The sequence below is a fragment of the Trachemys scripta genome, chromosome 12 (genome assembly GCF_013100865.1).
Source record: "Trachemys scripta elegans isolate TJP31775 chromosome 12, CAS_Tse_1.0, whole genome shotgun sequence".
Lineage (NCBI taxonomy): Eukaryota > Metazoa > Chordata > Testudines > Emydidae > Trachemys > Trachemys scripta.
The window spans coordinates 3,491,118-3,513,324 of NC_048309.1; the positions used below are offsets into that span (position 1 = coordinate 3,491,118).

General features: G+C 46.1%; 1 protein-coding gene across 1 annotated transcript in view; it reads left to right on the forward strand.

Annotated features, from left to right (window-relative positions):
* Positions 1-63: 63 nt before the first annotated feature.
* The window catches only part of STK35 (serine/threonine kinase 35), a 29,062-nt gene continuing 6,918 nt past the window's right edge, over positions 64-22,207 (forward strand). The window contains exons 1-2 of the mRNA XM_034787419.1: positions 64-92; positions 6,639-7,386. Of these exons, the coding sequence (XP_034643310.1) occupies positions 74-92; positions 6,639-7,351 (732 nt within the window). The 5' untranslated portion in view covers positions 64-73 and the 3' untranslated portion in view covers positions 7,352-7,386. The remainder of the gene's footprint in view (positions 93-6,638; positions 7,387-22,207) is intronic.

Genomic DNA, 22,207 nt, shown 5'->3' on the forward strand with positions numbered 1-22,207 from the left:
GTATAGGAGCTCCCAGGGCTTTAGGAGGTGCAGAGACCCCCTTGTATACCCTCACTCGCTGTACCTGTGCCTGATGGAGACCTCCCTGAAAGGTACCGCCCCCCCCCCCGGGGTCCCCAGCCCTGGGACCCCCAAGTCCCCCTCAGCGACCCCTCTGTATAACCCCCTCAGCCACAGCCCGCTCTACCTGCGCCTGGTGGGGACCTCCTTGAAAGATACCAGGGCCCACACGGTGACCCTATAGCCCTGAAACTCCATATGCCCCCACAGCCCTATCAGATCCCCATACACCCCCACAGCAACCTCTGCACCTCCTAAAGCCCTGGGAGCTCCTATACACCCCACACAGCGACCCTCAATCACCTCCTCTGCAACATGCAGCGCTAGCGCTACTTGAGCCTGGTGGAGACCTCCCTGAAAGTTACTGGGACCCACCCACAGGACCTGTACATGGCCCTGGCAGCCTTGTACACCCCCAGACCCTTCATAATACCCACCCAGACAGCAACAAGCTGTCAGCTGTACCTGCACCTGGTGGAGATATCCCTGAGAAGTATTGCTTCCCCCCCCACCTGCTACCTCCTATATATCCTCGGGGGGATCCTCCATAACCCCCCCACACACAGCACAAGCAGAGACCGCTCTACCTGTATCTGGCATCGGGTCCCCCTCCCCCTGCCACACAACTCCTCCCCCAACCTCTTCCCCCCCATACAACTTCAGCCAGGGGCCTTCCATAACCCGTATATTCCCACTCAACCATAAGGAAGACCTGTTCTACTTGTGCCACACCTCTGGGTCCCACTATGTGCCCCCACCCCCAAGGAAGGAGGGAGGCTCCCATAGCTCTCACAGGGATTCCTTCTCATACACCCAGCAACAGGCAGTCAACTATGCATGTTCCTCAGGGAGAACTTTCTGAACGATAATTAGAATCCTACACGTGGGTACCACCCTTGAGGGCCCTGCCCCTCCTCCAGTGGGACCCACCTCAGTTGTAATAAGCAGAGCCAGCCTTATCTGAGTCTGGAGACCTGGCAGAAAGGTAGTGGGGGCTCCCCTCGGGGCCCTCGTTGTACAGTCCCTGTAGTGGAGTCCTTCCCTAGAAATTGGGGGAAGAGGTCCCCCAGGACAATATTCTTCCCTGTATGTTCTCCCTTACCCTAGAAACTCCCTCAGGCAGAGAGGTCCAGAAGCCACCCCCTCTTCCTCAGACCTTCCCTCATGGCAACAAGTGGAGCCAATTGTATATGAAAGTAAAAGATTCTGCTGAAGGAAGCTGTAAATTGGGGAGACTACCCTGGGACCCCCATCCTATCCTGAAGGGGAGACATGCACTGCATTGCAACAATCAAAGCCAGCTAGAACCAGCATTTGGTGAATTTCTCCCTCCAAGCTACTGCACCCCCTCATCCTCCCCATACCTATCCTCTCATCACAGACCTATCCGTAAGCTTGAGTTCTGTTATTTGCTAGGTGAAGAACCCTGTATGCTCCAAAATGCATCAGTTCACCCCAAAAAAAACTTCAATAGCTTGCAGCTCAATTACCTCTAAAGCTATGTAACTTATACTGATAGGTGCTTTGAAATAGGTAAACAGGTGGGGGAGACCTCACCAAAAGCTACCGTACCTCAGTTCCCCCTTCCCCAGTCACCCAAGGCACAGGTGCTTGATCATGCCCCTCTTGTTCTCTGCCACCAACAGTGTTCTGGCCCATGTGCCCAGCGCTTAGCGTCCCTGCCGTGCCATTCTGCATGACCTCAGCTGGGCTATTTACAGACATGCACAGATGTTGTGCCAACGTGCCGAGGTTCAGGATGTGGGGATTAATTCGTGCTCCTCGTTTTGGATGAGTCTCAAGTAACAGACCACTAGACTGTAGGGTTCAGATTCCTTTGCCGAGTGAATGTCGTTTCTAATCTGAAATTCATTCTTCGGCATCTCTGGTTAAAGCAAATTACAGCTGAAGCTGAGCACCTGGCTTGGAATTCCATTAGTCTCAATTGAGGGACCGCTGAGAGGGACGTGCACATCGGCAATGTGCAAAGCCACAGCCTTCATACATACACATGTTCAGGGCTCATGTTTGACCACGTGCCCTATGGGCTGTTCTAGCCAATGGTGTCAATGTTCAGAACTAGCTTGTTAGAGAGAAACTGAACATAGATAGGGCAGTGCTTACTAGCACGTCAGCTCACATGCTACAGCCTGGCTGCACAGCAGCCTGGACTCTGTGCTGTAGCTCTCAAAATACTTCTGCAGTGTCTGTGACTATCCAGCCTGCACACTGGTTACCACACAGCAGTGCATAGTCTGCTAGTTTCAAACGCCACCGGCGTCTACCAGTGTCTGTGGCCATCTCTTTTCAGTGCAAGGTGCTGGCCATATCTGTTTGCCATATGAATCTTAACAGAAGGTATCTTCAGCTAACCAGTATATTTTAAGATTACATCTTATTGCAGCAATGGAGAAAAGGACACTAGTTCGATAGCTGTTAAATTTGCTCAGTGATTTGTCTGAATTAAGTCACTTTGAAATGTTGAGGTTCCAATACGTGTTTCAGGGGAATGTCACTGCAGCAATGAAGGGGTTAGGGCACATTATCCATCCTACACCACCTAGACTGGCGTGCAATGTCTTTGAATTCAGTGGGACTTTATGTAAACCTCTGACATCATAGATCAGTCTCAGAACTTGTCTATCAGTTGTCTTTTCTCTTAGTCTCCCTTTGCTGCCTGCTCTGTGTGTAAAACCAGGGGCAGAAGGTGACGGTTCCCAGTAATTTTCTCTATGCTAAGCTCAAAAACTGCTGAGGCAAACTAACTAGAACTCAGTCCTGGTATGCACCCTTCAGAGACAAAAACCAGGGAAGGACCCCCAACAATGGGGGGCGGGGAAGAGGAGAGTGGCCAACAAATCACCCAAAAGGCCACAGAGTGCAAATAAAGAAAGGGCAAAGATCAAGGGGAGAATGAAGGCAAGTGCAGGAATAGAAGGGGGCTGGTGTCCCATGTTGCTTTTCCCACTAAACCTACTGCAAGAGCAGGCACCTTGCTGCTGTTGGTGTGTAGCATTCCCGCATAAGTCAAAATAGGAGACTGGATCATTAGCAGAATTTAAAATGCTAAATTCCTACCCAAGGGCAATGTCCTATCCTGTATGTATAGGATTCCTATGAATAGTCTCAGTGTAGTTATGGTCCCAATTGTGTAGCTCTGCCACACAAATCCTAACCTGGTCCTGACCACACGAGTGCTAACCCCCCCCACACACACACACCCGTAACAACCAGCACCCTCTTCAAAACTCAGCTGAGTGCAGTCTTCAGACCTGCCACCACGGTGGTGTGAATGTGCACATGCAACCTGAGTGTAACATTAGTTGTAACTTACTGTGTCTATTGGGCCAGTTTCTCTGCTTTGGTTCCAGCTGACTTGCACTGTCTCAGTAGCACAGAACCGCTTGAAAGCACCCCTGAAGGATCAGTAGAGATTGGCCCCGACATAGGGGAGGTAGTTGCCATTGCCAGTTCTATACCACTTACTCCCTGGTGTGTGGGTAAGGGGACATGCCAGAGGGGAGGGCTGAAGAGACCCTATGGGATCACTGCAACCAGCATAACCCAAAGCATCCTAAGAACTTTCCTAAATTACGCTGAAGGTCATTTTGGTCCCCATCTGGCCCAAGCTCAGGGGTGCAGAAAGGTGGTTTGCAGCTGCTTTTTCCCAGCTCTCATCACTTTTATTGTCTAAACTTTTCATTGTTCTTGGTCCCTTAATTTCACTTTCAGAAATTCCATTTTAGCTACTACTTTGTCAGCTCTTTAAATGGAGGCTCTTTACTCTGACAGCAGAAAGGTGATTTAACAAATTAAAATACTTTCTATAACCCAGAAAATAATTAAGTGAATAAATAGTGCTCCTGGCATAGACCTGGAGGTCAGTGTCCCACCCCCAGTTACTTTAGCACTGTACTTGGCCTATTACTGTTGGTGCAGCTGTCTTGACACGGGAGCGCTTGGCTTGTGGGAGTCAACTCAACACTCCTTGCTTTGCTCTTAAAAACTGAAGGCTTTTTCTTCCTTGCTAAGCCAATAGTTCAGCTTGTTGGAAACTAACTGGCTTTGTTACTGAGCTGGCCACCACCACCTAGGTCACACTTCTAGAAAGGTGCCCATCACCACCACGAGAATCGGAATGCTTTTGCATTCCCACATGTGCCCTATACCCTGGTACCGCCTGCACTCCTACTTTTGTATGACATGCGCACAAGGGGTGTGACATTGCTGTTCTAAGCAGAGTCCATATGTTCTCATGCATAGAATATACAACTCCTAGAACAGCTGTTCAGAGTTATTACCAGAACAGTGTAATTCCTTGCCAGGAATAGCCATCCCACCCAAAATCTTCCTGCCGGGGGCTGGAGCAGCACTGACTGAAGGGGATACACAAAGTCTTGTGTCTTAAGGAGGTGTTGTCAGGGTTTTAATTAAGCTGAGTTAATAAAAGTATAAACTGTAAGTGCACGTAACTGTTTTGACTGTGCAAAGGTTTTTGTTCCCAAGACCAGTAGCTCTGTCTTTGGTTTTCCATTCTGTCATGTCCTTTTCCCACTCTCTCACCAAGGGCGGCTCAGACAGTGCATGCTGTTTTCCTGTTCTGAGTTTTCATCTCCAGAAACAAATAACCCTTCCTTCCCCAGATAGACTGTTTGCCACAGAGACTCTAACTTGGATGGATTCCCTCTTTACAGTACTCTTATTAGGGAGCCTGGATTTGGCCTGTCCAGCAAATGCCACCAGCACCCCACTTTCTGATGGCTTGTTTAAAGCTGGGGTTCTCAACCTTTTTCTTTGAGCCCCCCCCCATGCTATAAAAACTACAGCCCACCTATGCCATAACAACTGTTTCTCTGCATATAAAAGCCAGGGCCAGCATTGGGGGGGGGGGGTAGGAAGCAGGGCAGTTGCTTGGGGCCCCATACCACAGGCTTCAGGTTCAGCCCCGCATGACAGGGCTTCAGCTTTCTGCCCTGAGCTCCAGTGAATCTGATGGTGGCCCTGTTTGGTGGACCCCCTGAAACCTGCTTGAGAACTGCTGGTTTAAAGGGTCTCCCTCCCACTCCTCCTTATGATCTAACTTTCATCATTCACATAGGACAGGGAGGTGCAGCCAGATTCTTCTTTTCTAATTTCCATGGCAGTAGTCATGGTTACAGACTGTTTATGCAAATAACCAATATTTCTCTCTACCTACCCATACCAGTCACTGACCATTAAAGAGCTGATGACTTGGCTTGTTTGGTGTTCTTTGGCTTTATCCGCCATTGGTAATCCTGGTTTCTTTCCCATGTGTTCTCTGGAGTCTGTTGTTTATTTGCTGGAGGGTGGAGTCATTTAACACATTTTCACTTTTCAGCTCTGCCCATGTCACTTGATAGAAAAAGTAGAGGCAATCAAGTTGCGTATTCTGGGTTTATGGTGAAATGTAATTCTCAACGTTTTATGAGGAAATACTCCAGTTGCACTAACAGGTTCTATCTGTATAACCAAGGTCAGCTTCCATCTTCTCTCCTGCATCATGTTAGTTCACTGTATTCAGGAAGTGCTATTTGTTAGAAGGCAAACAGTTCAAGATCCCTCCCTGCTGGGAATATGGCTGTAGGCGCAGATATCATCCCAAATAATCTCTAATGGTAATCAGTAGGCTTTGTACTGGTATAACTATATATACACATGAGGCTTTTACCAATATACACCTATGTTAGCAAAAAATCGTACCCCTTACCAATAGAAATAACGAGGAGTCCAGTGGCACCTTAAAGACTAACAGATTTATTTGGGCATAAGCTTTCATGGGTAAAAACTGTATCTGAAGAAGTGGTTTTTTACCCACAAAAGCTCATGCCCAAATAAATCTGTTAGCCTTTAAGGTGCCACCAGACTCCTCATTAGTCTGTATCCACAAAAACAATGCAGCTACCCCTCTGATACTTACCTGTGGAGTTATGCCAGTAAACTTAAGAGTAGGACAGCCCTTAGTGGCTCCAGTCACCACAGCGGAGGAAACGCTATAGGAGAGCAAGCTCGATTCTCTTCTGATTCCTACGTCATCAGCAAGGCCAAGAATTCTAACTGCAGAATCTTATTGGTGGTAAATGCAGAAGCTGAAGAACATAGCTTGGTTTTCAGATTCCAGGTGGAGCCTGCAGGACTGATAGTAAAACTGTTCACTTGCAATCTGAGCTCTGTAGAAACTACGGAGGATGGGTCCATGTTTATCTCCTCTCAGTGCCACTTGTAGAACAATTTTTAAAGCAAACCATCCTTTATGCTGGTGTCTAGGGTACGGTTGTGACTGTGATAGGAGTGAAAAATATTCTATAGCCCCCTCATTCCACAGGACACCAAAGCAGTTAAACTATGGAGCTGAGGGCGTCAGTCAGCCAGTCTGCAGCCTTCTGCATAACTTACAAATGACACACTTAGCAGTAGTGATCACCAGCATGTCCTTGTGAGGGCGGCTCTGGCTAGACTCATCAGGACTTTCCGCTGCATTTAAAACATAACTGTCCTTACCGTTGCTAACCTCGTGCTGTGTCTGCCATTACCATGCCTCTTTCTTTCTTTTTTGTAAGGTGAGAGAATCTTGGGCTATGCTGAGGAGCCCTGTTACCTCTGGTTCGTCATGGAGTTCTGCGAAGGGGGAGATCTGAATCAGTACGTGCTCTCGCGGCGACCGGACCCAGCCACTAACAAGAGTTTCATGCTACAGCTAACCAGCGCAATTGCCTTCCTGCACAAGAACCATATTGTGCACAGGGACCTGAAGCCAGACAACATTTTGATCACCGAGAAGTCTGGCACCCCGGTTCTCAAGGTGGCAGACTTCGGACTCAGCAAGGTCTGTGCTGGCCTGACGGCTCGGGGCAAGGAAGGTGGGAATGATAACAAAAATGTGAATGTGAACAAGTACTGGCTATCTTCAGCCTGCGGCTCTGACTTCTACATGGCCCCTGAGGTCTGGGAGGGACACTACACAGCCAAGGCAGACATCTTTGCCCTGGGCATCATCATCTGGGCCATGATTGAGAGGATAACTTTCATCGATGCAGAGACCAAGAAGGAGCTACTGGGGACCTACATCAAGCAGGGCACAGAGATTGTGCCCGTTGGGGAAGCACTGCTAGAAAACCCAAAGATGGAGTTGCATATCCCCCAGAAACGCAGGACTTCCATGTCTGAGGGAATCAAGCAACTCTTGAAAGACATGTTAGCTGCTAACCCACAGGATCGACCTGATGCCTTCGAGCTTGAAACCAGAATGGACCAGGTTACATGTGCTGCTTAAATTCAGGGCCAAGCATTAGTGCATTTTGCAATTGGGTAAGTGTTCTGCAGTTTTTCTGCAACTCTTTTCTTCACCTATTGCACCATCCCACTTATTGGCTGTACTGTGTAATGGCACAGTGGAGCCTTTTATATTCTTAGAGCTATTTATCCACTGACTCATGTAAGAACTGCTTCCTGAGGCTTTCATCCACCTTTATTTAAACCAAAAAAAATCATAAAAAGGAGATGGAAAACAGAACTAGCAGCAGCCCTGTCTAGTGTTCTCCAAACCCTGTGTTGGAAACATGTCTAACACATGTCTCAGTTGCCTGAGAGGACCCCTACCTCACTCACTCACTCACTGACCGAGCTGGCTAGTGTGTGGTGAGGCAAGGGACCACTCCAACAACTGGGACAGAAGCTTTCCTGCGGGCTCATTCTCTGCGTACTGACCAACAAGAGGGAGGGACCCTGCAGGGAAAGAATAGAAAGCTCTCATGATCCTTGTATCATGTGTACACAGGAAGGGATAGAGAAGGCTTCACTGGCAGCCTTGTCGATAACTAGAGTGCTTCCCTTTGCAGCCTTAATGTTCTCTTAATTGTGGTTTTTGCATGTAATAGAGCAATTTTCTTCTGTTTATACACAAATGAAGCTAGTCACTGCTCAGAGGCCACTTGAGGTGACCTGCAGAGGCCTTCCCATGATAAGGTGCCGTATTCCACTCACTAGCTACCTTTTGGATGCAATACAGTTTTGCTCAGCTACTTCATCCTCCTTTCCACATCAAAGAACCTCCTCTACTTAATGGTTGCAATCCAGGCAGAGCCTAGTTTAGGCAAAGCTGGAACAGTGGACATCCGATTTCCTGGGCTCTGCATACCCGTTCACATCCCAGTATAATGTACTGGACGATAATACCCCTGTTGACTTTGAAGAGGTAAAACCGCTGTACAAACTGCTTAGGAATAGACTGGGCAAAGTGACTGACAGGTGAGTTTTCAACATGCTCAATCCTGCTTCACCTAGAAGGAATGTAATTGGTCTTGTTTCATTTTTACTTCCTAGTACTAAATAAGGGAGTTCCTTCGAGTGTGAAATATACTTGTGCAGTCCAGGCCCGTGTTCCTGTATTTGGCACAGTTGGGAGATATAAGCATTCACAGGAAGTTTACAGAATTATTGTATTTTAACAGATTGCTCCCAGCTCAGTTTAAATGGAACCGCTTTCCTTCTAGGCTCAGTTCCCTAAACCACATCTAGGAACTCCAAAATTCAAGGAGGAAGCGAAGCTCTGATCATTTGCTTTTGCCACTGCTGTATTCAGAACCTAAAGGACTCCAGTAACCAAAAGCCCAGTCTATCAGAGCTGTAGAACTAGGGAATGGGGTTACATTGAGCTGGTGTCCTCAGTAACTAGGAAGTATTTATTTGTGGCAAAGCCACTGAGAAACCAAAGCAGTTATTAGGGACTCCCCCAGCCAAAGAACCAGGATGAAACTGGAAAATTGCAGATCTGGGAGATTGAAAGTAAAACTTGCTTTGGAGAACCTTAGTCTTTCAAAAGCTCCTGCCGTGCTCTTTGTATAATGCTGATCAGGAGAGATCTGTGACACTTCATTAGTGGGAAAATGACTAAACTGGAACTTAGCCCACCTGTTCTGCTTGCTGTGGTCAGGAGACTGAGGAGTTCGTACTCAAATTAAATATTAAAGGAAATTACAAATTGGAGCTGCCTTGGCACATGTCACTATTGTGCAACATGTGGTAAGATCAACCCGTAGACTAGAGACAGGCCTCTGCAGTAATATGCATGTACAACAGGATGAGTTAAGGACACTTTGGCAGCCTTGGCTTGACCTGAAGTGAGCATTCCAGAGATCATGTAATAAAGATGTGCTCTCCCTCCCCTTTCTCTAGACACCAGTTTGGAATGTGCCCAGACAAGTAGGTCACTTGGGCCATTTCTTACCAGTGTCAATCAATCGGCAGCTGCTTTTCTCAGCTGAGGAGCTACTGTGATATTCTTCTTTTTTGTAAGAATCTGACTTAACCCAGGAAAGCAAAGACACCCTTAGTTGAGACTTTACTCTAGATACTTGCCCTCTAGTACCATGCATGTGATTAAAAAGTACATCACCGTGAGAGACTGAATGGTGGGGCTGCTTTAGCGCCCAAGATGGTGGATCATTGGCTATGTATAATGCAGGTTCCTGATGGGGTTGAGGTAGGGGGTTAATGAATGGGCAGAATTGTGAACCCTTGAAATGGACTTTAGTGATAACTGATCCTTCCCTGTTCTGGTAGGACTAGCTGCTACTAGAATAGCATACTTCACTTCTTGGTTTTAAGGGAAGAGGTGGATGTTTTCCTCCCATGGGGGTTGGGGCTATGCTATTTTTAAAGCACCTGGCATCATGCATCTCCCGAGTGGTCCATGTTTTGCCTCTGCTGTTGCCATCTGTGATCACTCATGCTCTGCTAACATAATGCTGCTGAGTTATGTAACAACCCAGCGCCCTCTGGGGAAAATCCATTCTGCACATATCTGCAGAATAGTAAATGCAGGGATAATAAACACAGAGAGGACAGTCCTACCCTGCAGCTGTTTACGTAAAGCCCTAGCTGCCTGTTCAGATTCCCCCCTTCCCCATCCATGGATGGAACCAGCAATTCGTCTTCACCAAATGTTTCCTTCCGTGACCTAGCTGCAGTGGAGGTGGTTACCACTCATGTAACTACATTGCATCTGCCATGCTTTGCTTGTCCCCAGTAGCTGAGCGCCGGCGCTATGTTCATTGTACTCAGCGCATCATGTTGCAGGAGGGGGAAGAATTTCTCTGGTTCCTTCCCTGTGCAGCAGGGCTCTGACAGGCCTGGCTTTTTAAACAGCATTCACACCTTCAAATCCACAACAGGTCCCTTTCATTGTTGCTGAGCTTTAGTGTAACATTCCCAACGCTTAAGTCTGAAACTGCCTGAGACGCTTAGAATGACCAAATCCGTGCCTGAGGGCGGCATTAATGCCCCAGCAGCTGAGCATTTAACCACAAGTCAGGTTCCAAAGCAAGTGTAACTTTGACCCTTATGGACCTTGTATCTTGAATTGCGGTATGTGCCATTCAGAACACGGCCTCTCATTTCTGGTTGAGGAGTTAAATGGCAAGAGACGTCAGACTTGAACTAAAGTTCATGTCCTAGCTTAGACAGCACGCAATGCTGCCAGCCAGGGCTTGCCCGTTCTTGGCATTGCACTGGCCACTTCTGGCTTCTCAAGGTCCAAGGGGGCTCATGGCTCTACACTTATGCTACGAATATTGCAGATCTGCCACGCAGCAGATTTTATATTTAACCACTATTTATGGTTTCCTGCTGTTCGGCTGAAGCCAGCCAGAACAATGGGCTGGAGACAGTGAAGGTGATCTTCCTACTGGTTGTACCAGCCTGGCTGAGTATCCCAGAGCTGGCTGTCCCATGTGGTTACTCAGACTGTCCTAGTTGTTGCTCCTGACTCTGCACATCCGGAGACTTCCTCTGTAAGAGTAGAAGGCATTCCCTGCAATGTTTGTGTGCATATTTCACTGAAATAAAAGGAATCTTTTTTTTCTCCTCCTCATTCAAGTAGACACAAGGGGTAAGACTTTCACAGGACCCCAGCTTCTGGAGGGTGCTGTCACTGTTACCTAAGATCTTATGCACAATTTATACAACCTTTCCCTTTCTAGGTATGTGAGACAGAAGTCATTCTAGTACAACCAGAACCTGAGCTGTTTGATCCTGGTGGGTGACCTCAGGTTAATCCCTTGATTCCTGTAGGTGTTTAGCATTGTTACTGCACCTGCATTACACATTAGCAAGTACTTAACCTCGCCCTGCCTCAAGCGGGACGCTGACTGTAAGCATGAAAGTGGTTGGATAATATTACTTGGAAGTAACCATCAGCATTAATGTGGATTCCATCTTGTGGGTCTGATTCTGCCCTTGTAATTTTGCCATGTTCCTTGGTGCAGAGTAACCCCGCCAGTTCCTTTGTGGCTAGAGACACACAGGATTTCCTTCCTTGTTCACTCTGTAGTTATCGTCCTGTTCTGTTTTCCGGTGAAAGCATGCACTGCTTGATCACAGACAGTGGCATCAGTTCCCCCTTTTCCCAGCTGGGCTCTGTGTTCTAAGGTTGTGGCCACTGTGGCATATGTACGTGGTGGGCTTCCCTCTCCTGGTGTTAAGGGGGGCCGCAAACCACCTCTTATGGTTACAGGTTAGGCAAGTTATTTATATTTGGACATCAATTTAGTATTGGACATAGTTAAATATTTATACAGCCAGGAACCTAGGGTACGCTGGCGGGGATGAGTTGTCTAGAGACCTTACTCTGTTCAAGTGAGTGATGGTGTGGGGACGAGCACACAAAAGTAAGATCTCACAGATTTTGGTTTGTTTCTCATCACAGTGGTTCCAGTAACCTTAACTATAGAAATAAACAGATAATAAGATGAGTAAAGGCAAGATCTCCCCTGTGCTGTTCTGATAGCTGAGACTTTGGTCCTCCTAGAGTGATCTTGCATAACTACCTTCCAGAAGCTATAAACATCCTGATTAATGCTCTCCCAAAACTTCTTCACAAGCTGCTCTTCTTTGAAAATGGAAAGTGTTATTTTAGAACAGTTGAAGTGTGGTCGGAGGGCTGTACAGCGCTGCTGGCACTGGGTATTACACAACTCCCACATGTCCAGAAAGTTTAAGGTTGCCAGGTAGGGCCGTGAGCCCTTCCAGAAGGGGGAGAGTGGCTAAACTTAAACCTCTGGAAACAGGACCTATAGAGCTAAAAAACAGCCCCTTGCCCTCTGAGTGATGCCGTACTATTCCCGTAACACACCTGCTGGTGCCCTGCTGTTGCAGCTAGTGTAGGACACGCCACGTGAACACTATAGGACTAAGTCTAACACCTTCCCTGTGCTATAGCAAAACTAGCATTTAGCTGAGCTGTACTGAACGAGAGCTGCCTACACCACACTCACTGTGCCTGCTCCACAGAACCCACCCCATTTTACCAGCCCTTCGCCCTCACGGACAGCGGTCCATCCAGCGTTATGCTTTCACTTACCAATCATTAAACCCCCAGTGCACTCCTGTCCCACCTCACTGCTGACAATCCCCGTGGCAAGAAGACCCTGTGCAGCACTGAAATGAGACATCTTGCATCCCTAAAGATACGCAGACACCTCTGTCCTTGGATCACACATGGTGAGGAGGGAGTGGGTCTCAGACTCCCTAGATCACCCATCACAATCACAGCTCTGTCAGGCTGTCACCATTCAGGAGGGCTATATCTAGCACAACGAATGCAGCAGAAGTGCATACAGGTAACTCCCAGTGGCTGTTGCCAGCTCCAGAGGGGCAGAGTTAAGGTTGCAGTGCGGTTTATCTTAACTGTATATCCTGGTTTTCAGAGGTCTTCGTGTAGCCCCTCTGCACGTTAGGGAAGGGCATGAGGCACCATGGGGTCACCTGAACCCTGGGTTAAACTCTTAGTCGTTTAATTGTTCTTTTTAAAAAAGTTTCTCAGCACCCAGCTCTTCCCCCTGCCTGCCTCAGGCTCCTCAGCTGTTATTAGCCTGGCCACAGAATGCACTGGCTGGGTGTTGGTACCTTCGCTGCCTCTGTATCATCTGCAGTGTCTGCGTGTCCAGAACAGCCTGCTTTGTCCTCAACTGGCCTCCCCCTGGAGAGCAGGCATCAGCATGGGACCCCCAGGTAGAGGCGCTGGGGAGAGCGTGGAGTTAAGGGGGACATCTTTTGAAGGGAAGGACAGAAATTGGAGGAGGGCCATAAAGAAGGCTTGGTCTAGTGGTTAGCAGCTGGGACATGGGAAACCTGGATTCAATTCCCTGCTCTGCAACAGACTTCCTGTATGACCATAGACCACATCTAGTCTCTGGCTTTCAGTTCTCCATCTGTAAAACTGAGAACAACACACCAGCCCCAGGAGTACTGAGGAGAAATACATTAATGACTGTGAGGTGCTACAGTGATGGGGGCCATGCAAGTACCTATAATTGGAGGTTTTGGGGGGTGTCAGCTGGAGCCCCCCTACATCTTCCCCCACATAGTTCTGACCCTTCCTCCTTTCCATCCCACTCTTGCTTGCACTGTTCCAGCAGCCAGGATGACTGGGCCCAGGCCCTCTCATCTCCCAAGTGGGCATCCTAACTACTGGACGCAGTTATTCCCTCTCTCTGGCCCAGTGACTATCATAGTCCAGAGACAGCCATTCCCGTTTTCTCTTTGTAGTCCAGGGGTTAGGGCACCCACATGGGAGGCGGGAAACTCTGGGCCCAGTCCCCTTGCTCTAACCACTCTCTCATTATCTACCCAGAGTGCAATAGCTTCTACAGGAGAGACTGGGAGAGCCCCACATCAGAATACCCCGTAGCTCAAGGGCTAGAGAACTCTCCTGAGAGGTGGGAGACTCTTGTTCTTTCTGAAGTGAGCCTGACTCTCACCATCACCTCCTCATCCAGCCAGATTTCGAAGGGGACCTACTCTGGTAGATGGCCTCTGAGCATGTGACTTAGGCAGTCGAATGCCTTTTGTCTTGTATTTCATGCATCACTCTGGGACTTAGGCATCCAGTCACCCAGGGGGAGGCATCCGTGCGTGTGCTCAGAGGCAGAAACATGGGCGTTTAGGGAACTTTTACTTGGAAGAAGTTAGGTGCTGAGTGAGTTTAGGCAACTATGGGATCATTGTTTTATCCTCCTTAATCAGTGCCGGCACTGGCCTTTAATAATGCTGCAGGTGGAAGAGTAGCCACAGATCCAGCAATCCTTCTCACAGCTGCATAGAACACATGTCATTAATCTTTCAGAAAGTAGTTAGAGGCCCTTCTAAATTAGCTGAACTACTCAGGACGCATTGCACACAATATTAAACCCCCTTAACAGGTAGATAGTAGCACCATGCCCACTGATCATTCACAGACTTCTGCCAGGGCAAGGTTCACACTTACAGCATGCATGGATGTCTCAGGTTCATTGTCCACAGCATGTCCCCTTGAGCCACACAGTCACTGTAACAGCAAGCTGCCTGGAAACCCTCTTGCCCTAGTCTCTTTGGCTTGTCGTTTTTGGCATATGTCATTGTGGAGATCTCTGATCAATAACTTTTCCAGTAGCACTTCCTGAAAGGGACAGGGGGTGCCATGCGCTAGATGAGCAACTGAGCGCAGTAAAATGCAAGGGGGGGTTGAGTATCTTAGGGACCCACTTTGTTCAAATGACCCCCAAATTCGGACCACTACGCCTATCTGCAGCTTTCCGAGGCACAGCAAATTTCAAGGCAAGCCGCATACATGTGTAGATTTTACAGCTCTGAGAGTCTACTTTTAAACAAGTGTTGTTCAGCCATAGCAGTAGCAGAGCTAGCATTCCACTCTCTTATATTGGAGGTCAGGTGTAGCTTCAAGCCTTTGCCTAGCACAGCAGTGAGAGGGGCTAGGTGAGGGGAGGAGCTGCTCTGGCTTTTGTTAACGTGATTACAAATGAATGAAGAGCGGTCTGACTGTATAGAACACTTCTCAGGCTGGAGTAGAGGGCAGGTAATGATTTGCTGGGATTTCAGTGCCCAGCAGAGGTTGTCTGTCTCTGAAACTGACGTATTCCAGCAGACTAGACCACTCCTTACACTACCTCTTCTTTCAGCCTCTAACTATTGCGGAGATGAAGGAAGAGGGGGACACGCATCAGGACCCTAATTGGTCGCTTCTTCCCACCACCCAACACAGGTGTAATGAGGTTGAGTAGTGCCCATATAAGAAAAATTTAAAACTATTGATTATTCCTCAAAAGGTTTTTAATGACTTTCGACTATAAAGGCAACACAGACAAAATAAGAAAAGCAAGAATAAAAGACCAACACTAAATAAGGATTAATATAAATGGCAAGTTATACTGAAGACAAGCACAAGTACATGTAAAGTTATTATTCATCAGCTACTTACTACTATTCTTAACACTGTAGTATCGATACAACTTGAGATCAATTCCGCTCGAATAACCAGACTTGGGGGAGGGATAGCTCAGTGGTTTGAGCATTGGCCTGCTAAACCCAGGGTTGTGAGTTCAATCCTTGAGGGGGCCACTTGGGGATCTGGGGCAAAATCAGTACTTGGTCCTGCTAGCGAAGGCAGGGGGCTGGACTCGATGACCTTTCAAGGTCCCTTCCAGTTCTAGGAGATGGGATATCTCCATTTCTTTACTCCATAAACTTACCCTGCATTCGTCCAAAAATACGTTACCCTTCAGTCGGACGTTTTCCGCACTGGCCAGGTACAGACAGTCGACCAGTGCACGTCCCTTCAGTTCAGGGGGTGTGGGTCAGGTTTCCCTTATGGCCAAAACACACACACGGTCTCGTGCCTTCGTACTTTTTATCTGATCTGTCGGCCGTGTCTTAAAACAGGCCAACCAATTAGGATCAGCCAAATCTTTAATGCGGTTAGTGTTGTCGCTTTTACTGTATAATTTATGCTTATTTATTTCCTTGTAGCCAATTGTTTTAAATGTAGTTTAGACAAGCTGTGTCCGAGAGTTGGCATAATGTGTTATCTGGTTTCAGCGCGTTTTGACCACAAGTCTTAGCTTACTGCTGCAAAGTTTGCCCTTTTCACCTCTGCAAAGAGGAAGTTTGAGGCCTGACCTTAACAATACCTGTGAACAAAAGTATTGCCAAGCTTAAAATGAACAAAGATTAATCACAACTACCATCTTAATTCTGAGAAATGAGTGGAGAGGTTCACTTCTCCCCTGGAGTTTGTCCATTGAGTGTCTTTACCATTTTCTGGTGACTAGCTGCCTGTTCACCAATCACATTATGATTAAGTGAGGTGGCAGTTTTTCTCCTGCTTCACAGCAGGCCATCCATTGATACCCATTTATCATTTTTATGCAAAGTTGCTAAGAGACACCTTCAATCTCCTTTCTGGTTTGCTGCTTCTCAGTCCCTCTGTCTTGTGCCAAGTGTGGACGGGATACCATTTCCGTGTGTCTATCCATGGAGAACTCCTGCCACACTTCTCGTGTCTTTCTTCATACGCTTTTTTTTTTTTTTTTGCTCTCAATTTGCAACTCTTGAATAGTAATCTGGTGTCTATACACTGACCAGCATCTCTCACCCACAAATTCACCCACTCTCCCGACCTTACTGTAGCCCCTCTCTGGTCTCTGATCTTCTAATTATCGCAGTCACAGCTGAACCCCATTCTCTTTAGAGGCTAATTGTAGCTGCCTGGATCTAGTTTCAGAGGCACTCTCAGAGAGTTGGTAAAGAAATTAAGGCCTAAGAGGTAGTTGCTAATTACCACGTACTCTAACAGCTGTGTTCTGCTCCGGGTTTCCTTCAGCTAATTGAGAGTTCCAATAGGCCTCTGTCCTAATGAGCACAGTTTACTGAACTAGGTGCTGAAACGGACTAACCCAAACACACACACCCCGTTGGGGAAACACCTCTTGAGGGCCAGATGCATGGGAAGGGAGGGGGAGGGAACTCACAAACAAGCCTAGCAATCTTCTTGCTTTAAAACAGAATGTCTGTTCGCCTCTATCATCCCCTCGTGTTCAAAAATACATTGCTTAGGTCTTGATACCTCTGCAGTGACAAGCACAATCTTCAGGTCTCCTGTGGTACCCTTGCATACTCTGCAGCTCTCCAGCTGCAACAGAAATGAGGACACTTAGCAGTGACTGGCATTCTAGTAGCTGAGATCTCTAGACACTTCCAGTCTCTTCATAAAGGTGGCTTCCTAGTCATCAACCACAAACTGAGTTGGAGAGGAAGAAAGAGGAGTAGAGGCAAGGACTGTATCCCCACTGTCCCTTTAGGAAAGAAGCAGTTTAATGACTGTCTTTGAGGACAGGAGACTGGTATAGTACGTCTACACTACAGTGACACAGCTGCAGCTTCACCACTGTAGTGTGCACACTTACTACAGCAACAGAAGGGGTTTTTCTGTCACCATAGTATTTCCACCCCCTTGAGAAGCAGTTGCTAGGTAGATGGAAGAATTCCTCTGACCTACAGATGTCTATGTTGGTGCTTAAGCTGGCTTAACTATGCATCTCAGGGTGAATTTTTCACACCCCTCAGCAACGTAGCTAAACCTGTAGACCAGGCTTCTGAAAGCAAACAAGCTAGTACTAACTCCAGAGCTGAAGGTCCAGCCACAATGCAAGGTAAAATGGAATTGGTTTCCCCCACAACACTGTCTCACCAGCTTCTTGACCTTCAGGGAGCACCCTTTCAGAGGGATCACGGATTGTGGCCAGACAACAGGAGACTGCTGGTTTTTCCTTACTTCTCCCATCTACCTTCCATTCCCTCAGGAGAGATCTTTAGGATTTTTACAGTTGGGGGAGAGGTTATAATAGGCCAGTCAAAGCAGGATTAGCAAACAACACCTTGTATATCACAATTACAAACATCTAGGCAAGGAAGCAAGCAACCAACCCAAAACACTTATCCCTTTAAGGGCCAGATAAAAAATTCCTCCTCAGCTCACTTCAAGGTTCCAGAAAAAAGGTGACCTACCTTAGACCAAAGCAAAATGGTCCCATGTGTCTTGGTTCACTATGGTCCCAGGAACACACAGCCCCTGCTTTGCCTTCAGCTCTTGCTAGAGATTCTTGTTCCCTTACTTTTTGCTCTCTTCCTCTTTCCTAAGGAATTCAATAATTCTCTGCAGCTGGTCCCACTGCCCTTCTATCCTCAGGGTGGGAGCCTATACAAGCTATCTCCGTGGTGAGCTGTTGGCTATGGTCCAGTCGTATCTGGTATTAAAATATAACAACAAAGGAAGGCCATTAATTTAAAATGATTAACTTAAACAGCCCTAATACATTTGAACGAAGTCCCACAAATAACTTGCAGGCTGGTGAAGAGCAGTCTTCTGTTTTGTGTTTCATTTGTGAGTTCACTTTTAAAGTGCTAGACCAACAGTCTTGGAGAGAAAAAAATTCCCTATCCTCAGAACAGACCAAGCTCCAGATTGCTAAACAAAAAGATCTCAACCCTGGTCTGGAGGGGCCTTTGGAGGGGTGAAAGGATGGCTCATCCCATCTCTTCCCTGATCAACATGACTACAATTAATGCCACATGTTGCTTTTGTGATTGGATGCTTGTCTCCTGGAAACTGGTCTGAAAAAAACACACTCATTTCACACAGGTCCCAGACATCCATTATCCAATAATGACTCTTGCTCACTATCAACCTGAGCTGGATTCATTAGCCTTCAGCCATTGTTAAACTTCACCAATCCCCTTCATGTGCTTGGGCCCGGGGATGATTTTGGGGAAATTCATAAAGGATCACAGAAATGTAGGGCTGGAAGGGAACTCACAAGGTCATCAAGGCCAGCCTTCTGTGGGGGATGCAGGATGAAGTAAACCTGGACCAGCTGTGACAGGTGTTTATCCAGCCTGTTCTTCAAAACCTCCAATGACGGGGATTGCACAACCTCCCCTGGAAACCTATGCCAGAGCTTAACTGCCCTAATAGTTCTAATGACCCATAGTAGTTGAAGACTTATCAGGTCCCCCTTCAGTCTTCTTTTCTCAAGACTAAGTGTGCCCAGTTTTTTTAACTCTTCCTCATACATCAGGTTTTCTAAATCTTTTATCATTATTGTAACTCTCCTCTGGGCTCCCTCCAGTTTATCTTTCCTAAAATGTGGTGCCCAACAGAGGCCCCACCACTGCTGAGTAGAGCAGGACACCTTCAGTCTTACTTACAACGCTCCTGTTAATATAGCCCAGCATGATATTAGCCTTTTTCACAATTTCACATTGTAGACTCATCATTTGTGATCCATTGTAACCCCTCGGTCCTTTTCAGCAATACCACCATCTAGCCAGTTCTTCCCCATTTTGTAGTTGTGCATTTGATTTTTCCTTCCTAAGTGGAGGTTTTTGCACTTATCTTTACTGAATTTCATCTTGTTGATTTCAGACCAATTCTTTAATGTGTCATGGTTATTTTGATTGTAATCCTGTCCTCCAAAGTGCTTGCAGCGCCTCCCATCTTGGTGTCATCTGCGGATTTTATAAGCATCCTCTCCACTCTGTTATTCAAGTCAGTAATGAAAATACTGAATAGTACCAGACTCAGGCCAGACCTTTCAAGGACCCATTAGATCCACCTTCCCAGTTTGACAGCAAGCCCTTGATAACTACTCTTTGAGTACGGCCTTTCGACCAGTTGTGCACCCACCTTATAGTAATTTCCTTTAGACCATATTTCCCTAGGTTGCTTCTGAGGACGCGATGTGGGACTGTGTCAGAAGCCTTACTAAAATCATGCTATATTACAGCTACTGCTTCTGCCCTCTTCCCTAGTCCAGTAACCCCGTCAGAGAAGGAAATTAGGTTGCTTTGTTTCTGTATACACTTAAGCAGCATGATGTAGAATCTAGCAAACGAAGGCAGTGATTAACTCCCTCCCCCACTCTTCCGTGCCCTTTCGTCCCATGCAGGGGAGATAATGTGATTAATGTGAGAATCTGCAGGTTAATCTCTGCCTCCCCCACATTAGTAAGAACACTCTGCTACCAAAAATAACTGACTGATACCCTTTGCAGGACTGCCCCCATGCCATCTCCGGCTCTCTTCAGTGTGACCTGGGCCATGGGTGCCCTCCTGTGCTGTGGACAAGAACTCCCAACTGCATGCACCAGGTCTCGGTGTAGTAATTGATAAGCTGTTGATGTCCACGTGAACTTTTTTTTTAGCTAATTAAGCCTATAAGTGTCATCAGTGGAGGGATTAAAAACTCTTGCACACACACCCCGAAACAGCGTGCATCATTTCATCTCTCCTTTTGTCAAAAGTTATTTTGGGAAACTTTGAACTTGGGGAAATCTCTCGAACGCTTCAAATGCGGGATCTCTTCTGGAGTGAAACTGGAGCAGAAGAGCCATACTACCCTGTTTATGAGGCTGCAGCATAAGAGAAACATTCTAGAAATTTTCCTGTGTAATTTCCTTTAAGAAACATGCTCTTAATGTTCCAGGTGCCTTTGCCCATGGCAGAATGCTTTGTCTTTGTAGTGAAAGTTTATCTGGTCAATATACTAGCACACTATTCTGACTAGCGTTTCTCATCTATACCCTCCTAGAAAGCATAGTTAATAAATACATTCCCATTTCACTGCTTCAAGCCACGGTGGATAAAAATAGATTAAACTGATTTATTTAAATAAATAAATTTATTTAAAAATAAAATCAACCTATTAAAATTAGACAACCTACATTAAGGCCTAAATTTACTCTAATCTATTAAAATAAAAAAATCAAGTTGTACATGTTTTCTGCCAAAATTTAAAAAAAGGCAGCACTGAACTGCTGGAAGGTCACTGGCTAAGCAGCTGGAACCAGAGTTTGTTGAAGTGCTAAACCGCTTTTTGTCAGTAGTAACCTCTTCCACAGCGACAGACAATATTTTCTTCATTTCAGTTTATTCAACTAAGTTAGTTCAATGACTAGTTCTTTCAAAGTTAAGAAACCAATGGGGAATTGAAAAAGCAGGAAGGCTTTTTTCCTCTTCCAATCAATGACTAAAAACTAGGTGTGAGAGCATAAGATCTACTAGTTCTAAAATCCTGAAAGACTTGATGACAAGAAACAATCACTTCAGTTCACAAACTACGTATAATACTTCCTTTGTTTAATAAATTGGTTTTAAATGCAAAATAGGTTTTGATAACCCCTCTTCTCCCTCTCCCCCCCAAGCACATTTGAGGTAGTTTTATTTAATTTAAAAAAAAAAACAGTTTCTGCACATTTATTAAATTCCAATTTCCATCCAAATAGAGCTTGACACTAATCACAAGTTAAAAAATATCTGGTAAATAAGTATCATTTAGAATTTTAACATAATGAAAAAGTGAAAATTAAGAATCTGAATAAATGTATGTTAAGCTATATGACTGCTTAAATAAATGTGTGTAGATACAATGTATTGCTTCTGGGTTGGTCTAGCACTGTTGTCCTGGTAAGCAAAAAGAAATACCAAATTTAGTGTAAAGACTATATTTAGTTGCAAGTCAACATGTTTTCATGGTTACCAGTCAGTGAGAATCAACTTTTCTTTAGGAAGATAATCTTGTTTTGCCTTTGTATTTTTTAGTTCAAATTCATTTAAATCGAGGCTTCCTGCTTGCCGATTTAAACCATGATTATAATTGAGTGATTTAAATTGGTCTGATTTTTAAATCAATCCACTCTGCTTCAAGCACCTGGAGAGGAGGTTTCTTCCTTTAAGAAGTTTATTCTTTAACAAGATTTCTTAGTACATAAAGGGATTTCAGTGATTTTCTGGGGCATAACCATCTTTCCTCAACAGGTTAATTCTGTCACTGTTAAGTCAGCAGCACTGTTTTAGTGGGAAACTGATTTCACTCATTGGAGGGGGGAGGACTTGTTGGCTCTCCTGGGATACCAAGGTTCTCTGATGGTGACACTTCTGATGGGGCACATTCTGTCCCCATCGAGATTGATCGCGAAACTCCCATTTACTTCACTGCCACCATACCCTGGCTCAGAGTTTGTCTTGGAGAAATGTAGCTTGATGGGATTGGCCAAACAAAAGCAAGGCAGTATACTACACATGACATTTCTCCGCTTGTCCATATAACTTTTGAACACTGCATCGGATCAATTCCAAGATTTCAGAGAGTGGTGCAGAATGAAGGGAATCAAGGCGCTCCCGCTACATGCAGTGAGCTTGATCTACAATTAGGGTTGCTAGTTTTGGTTGGATGTATTTCAGGAGATATCACATGACAATCTTTAATTAAAGATTAATCTTTAATTTCTGGATACCCCAG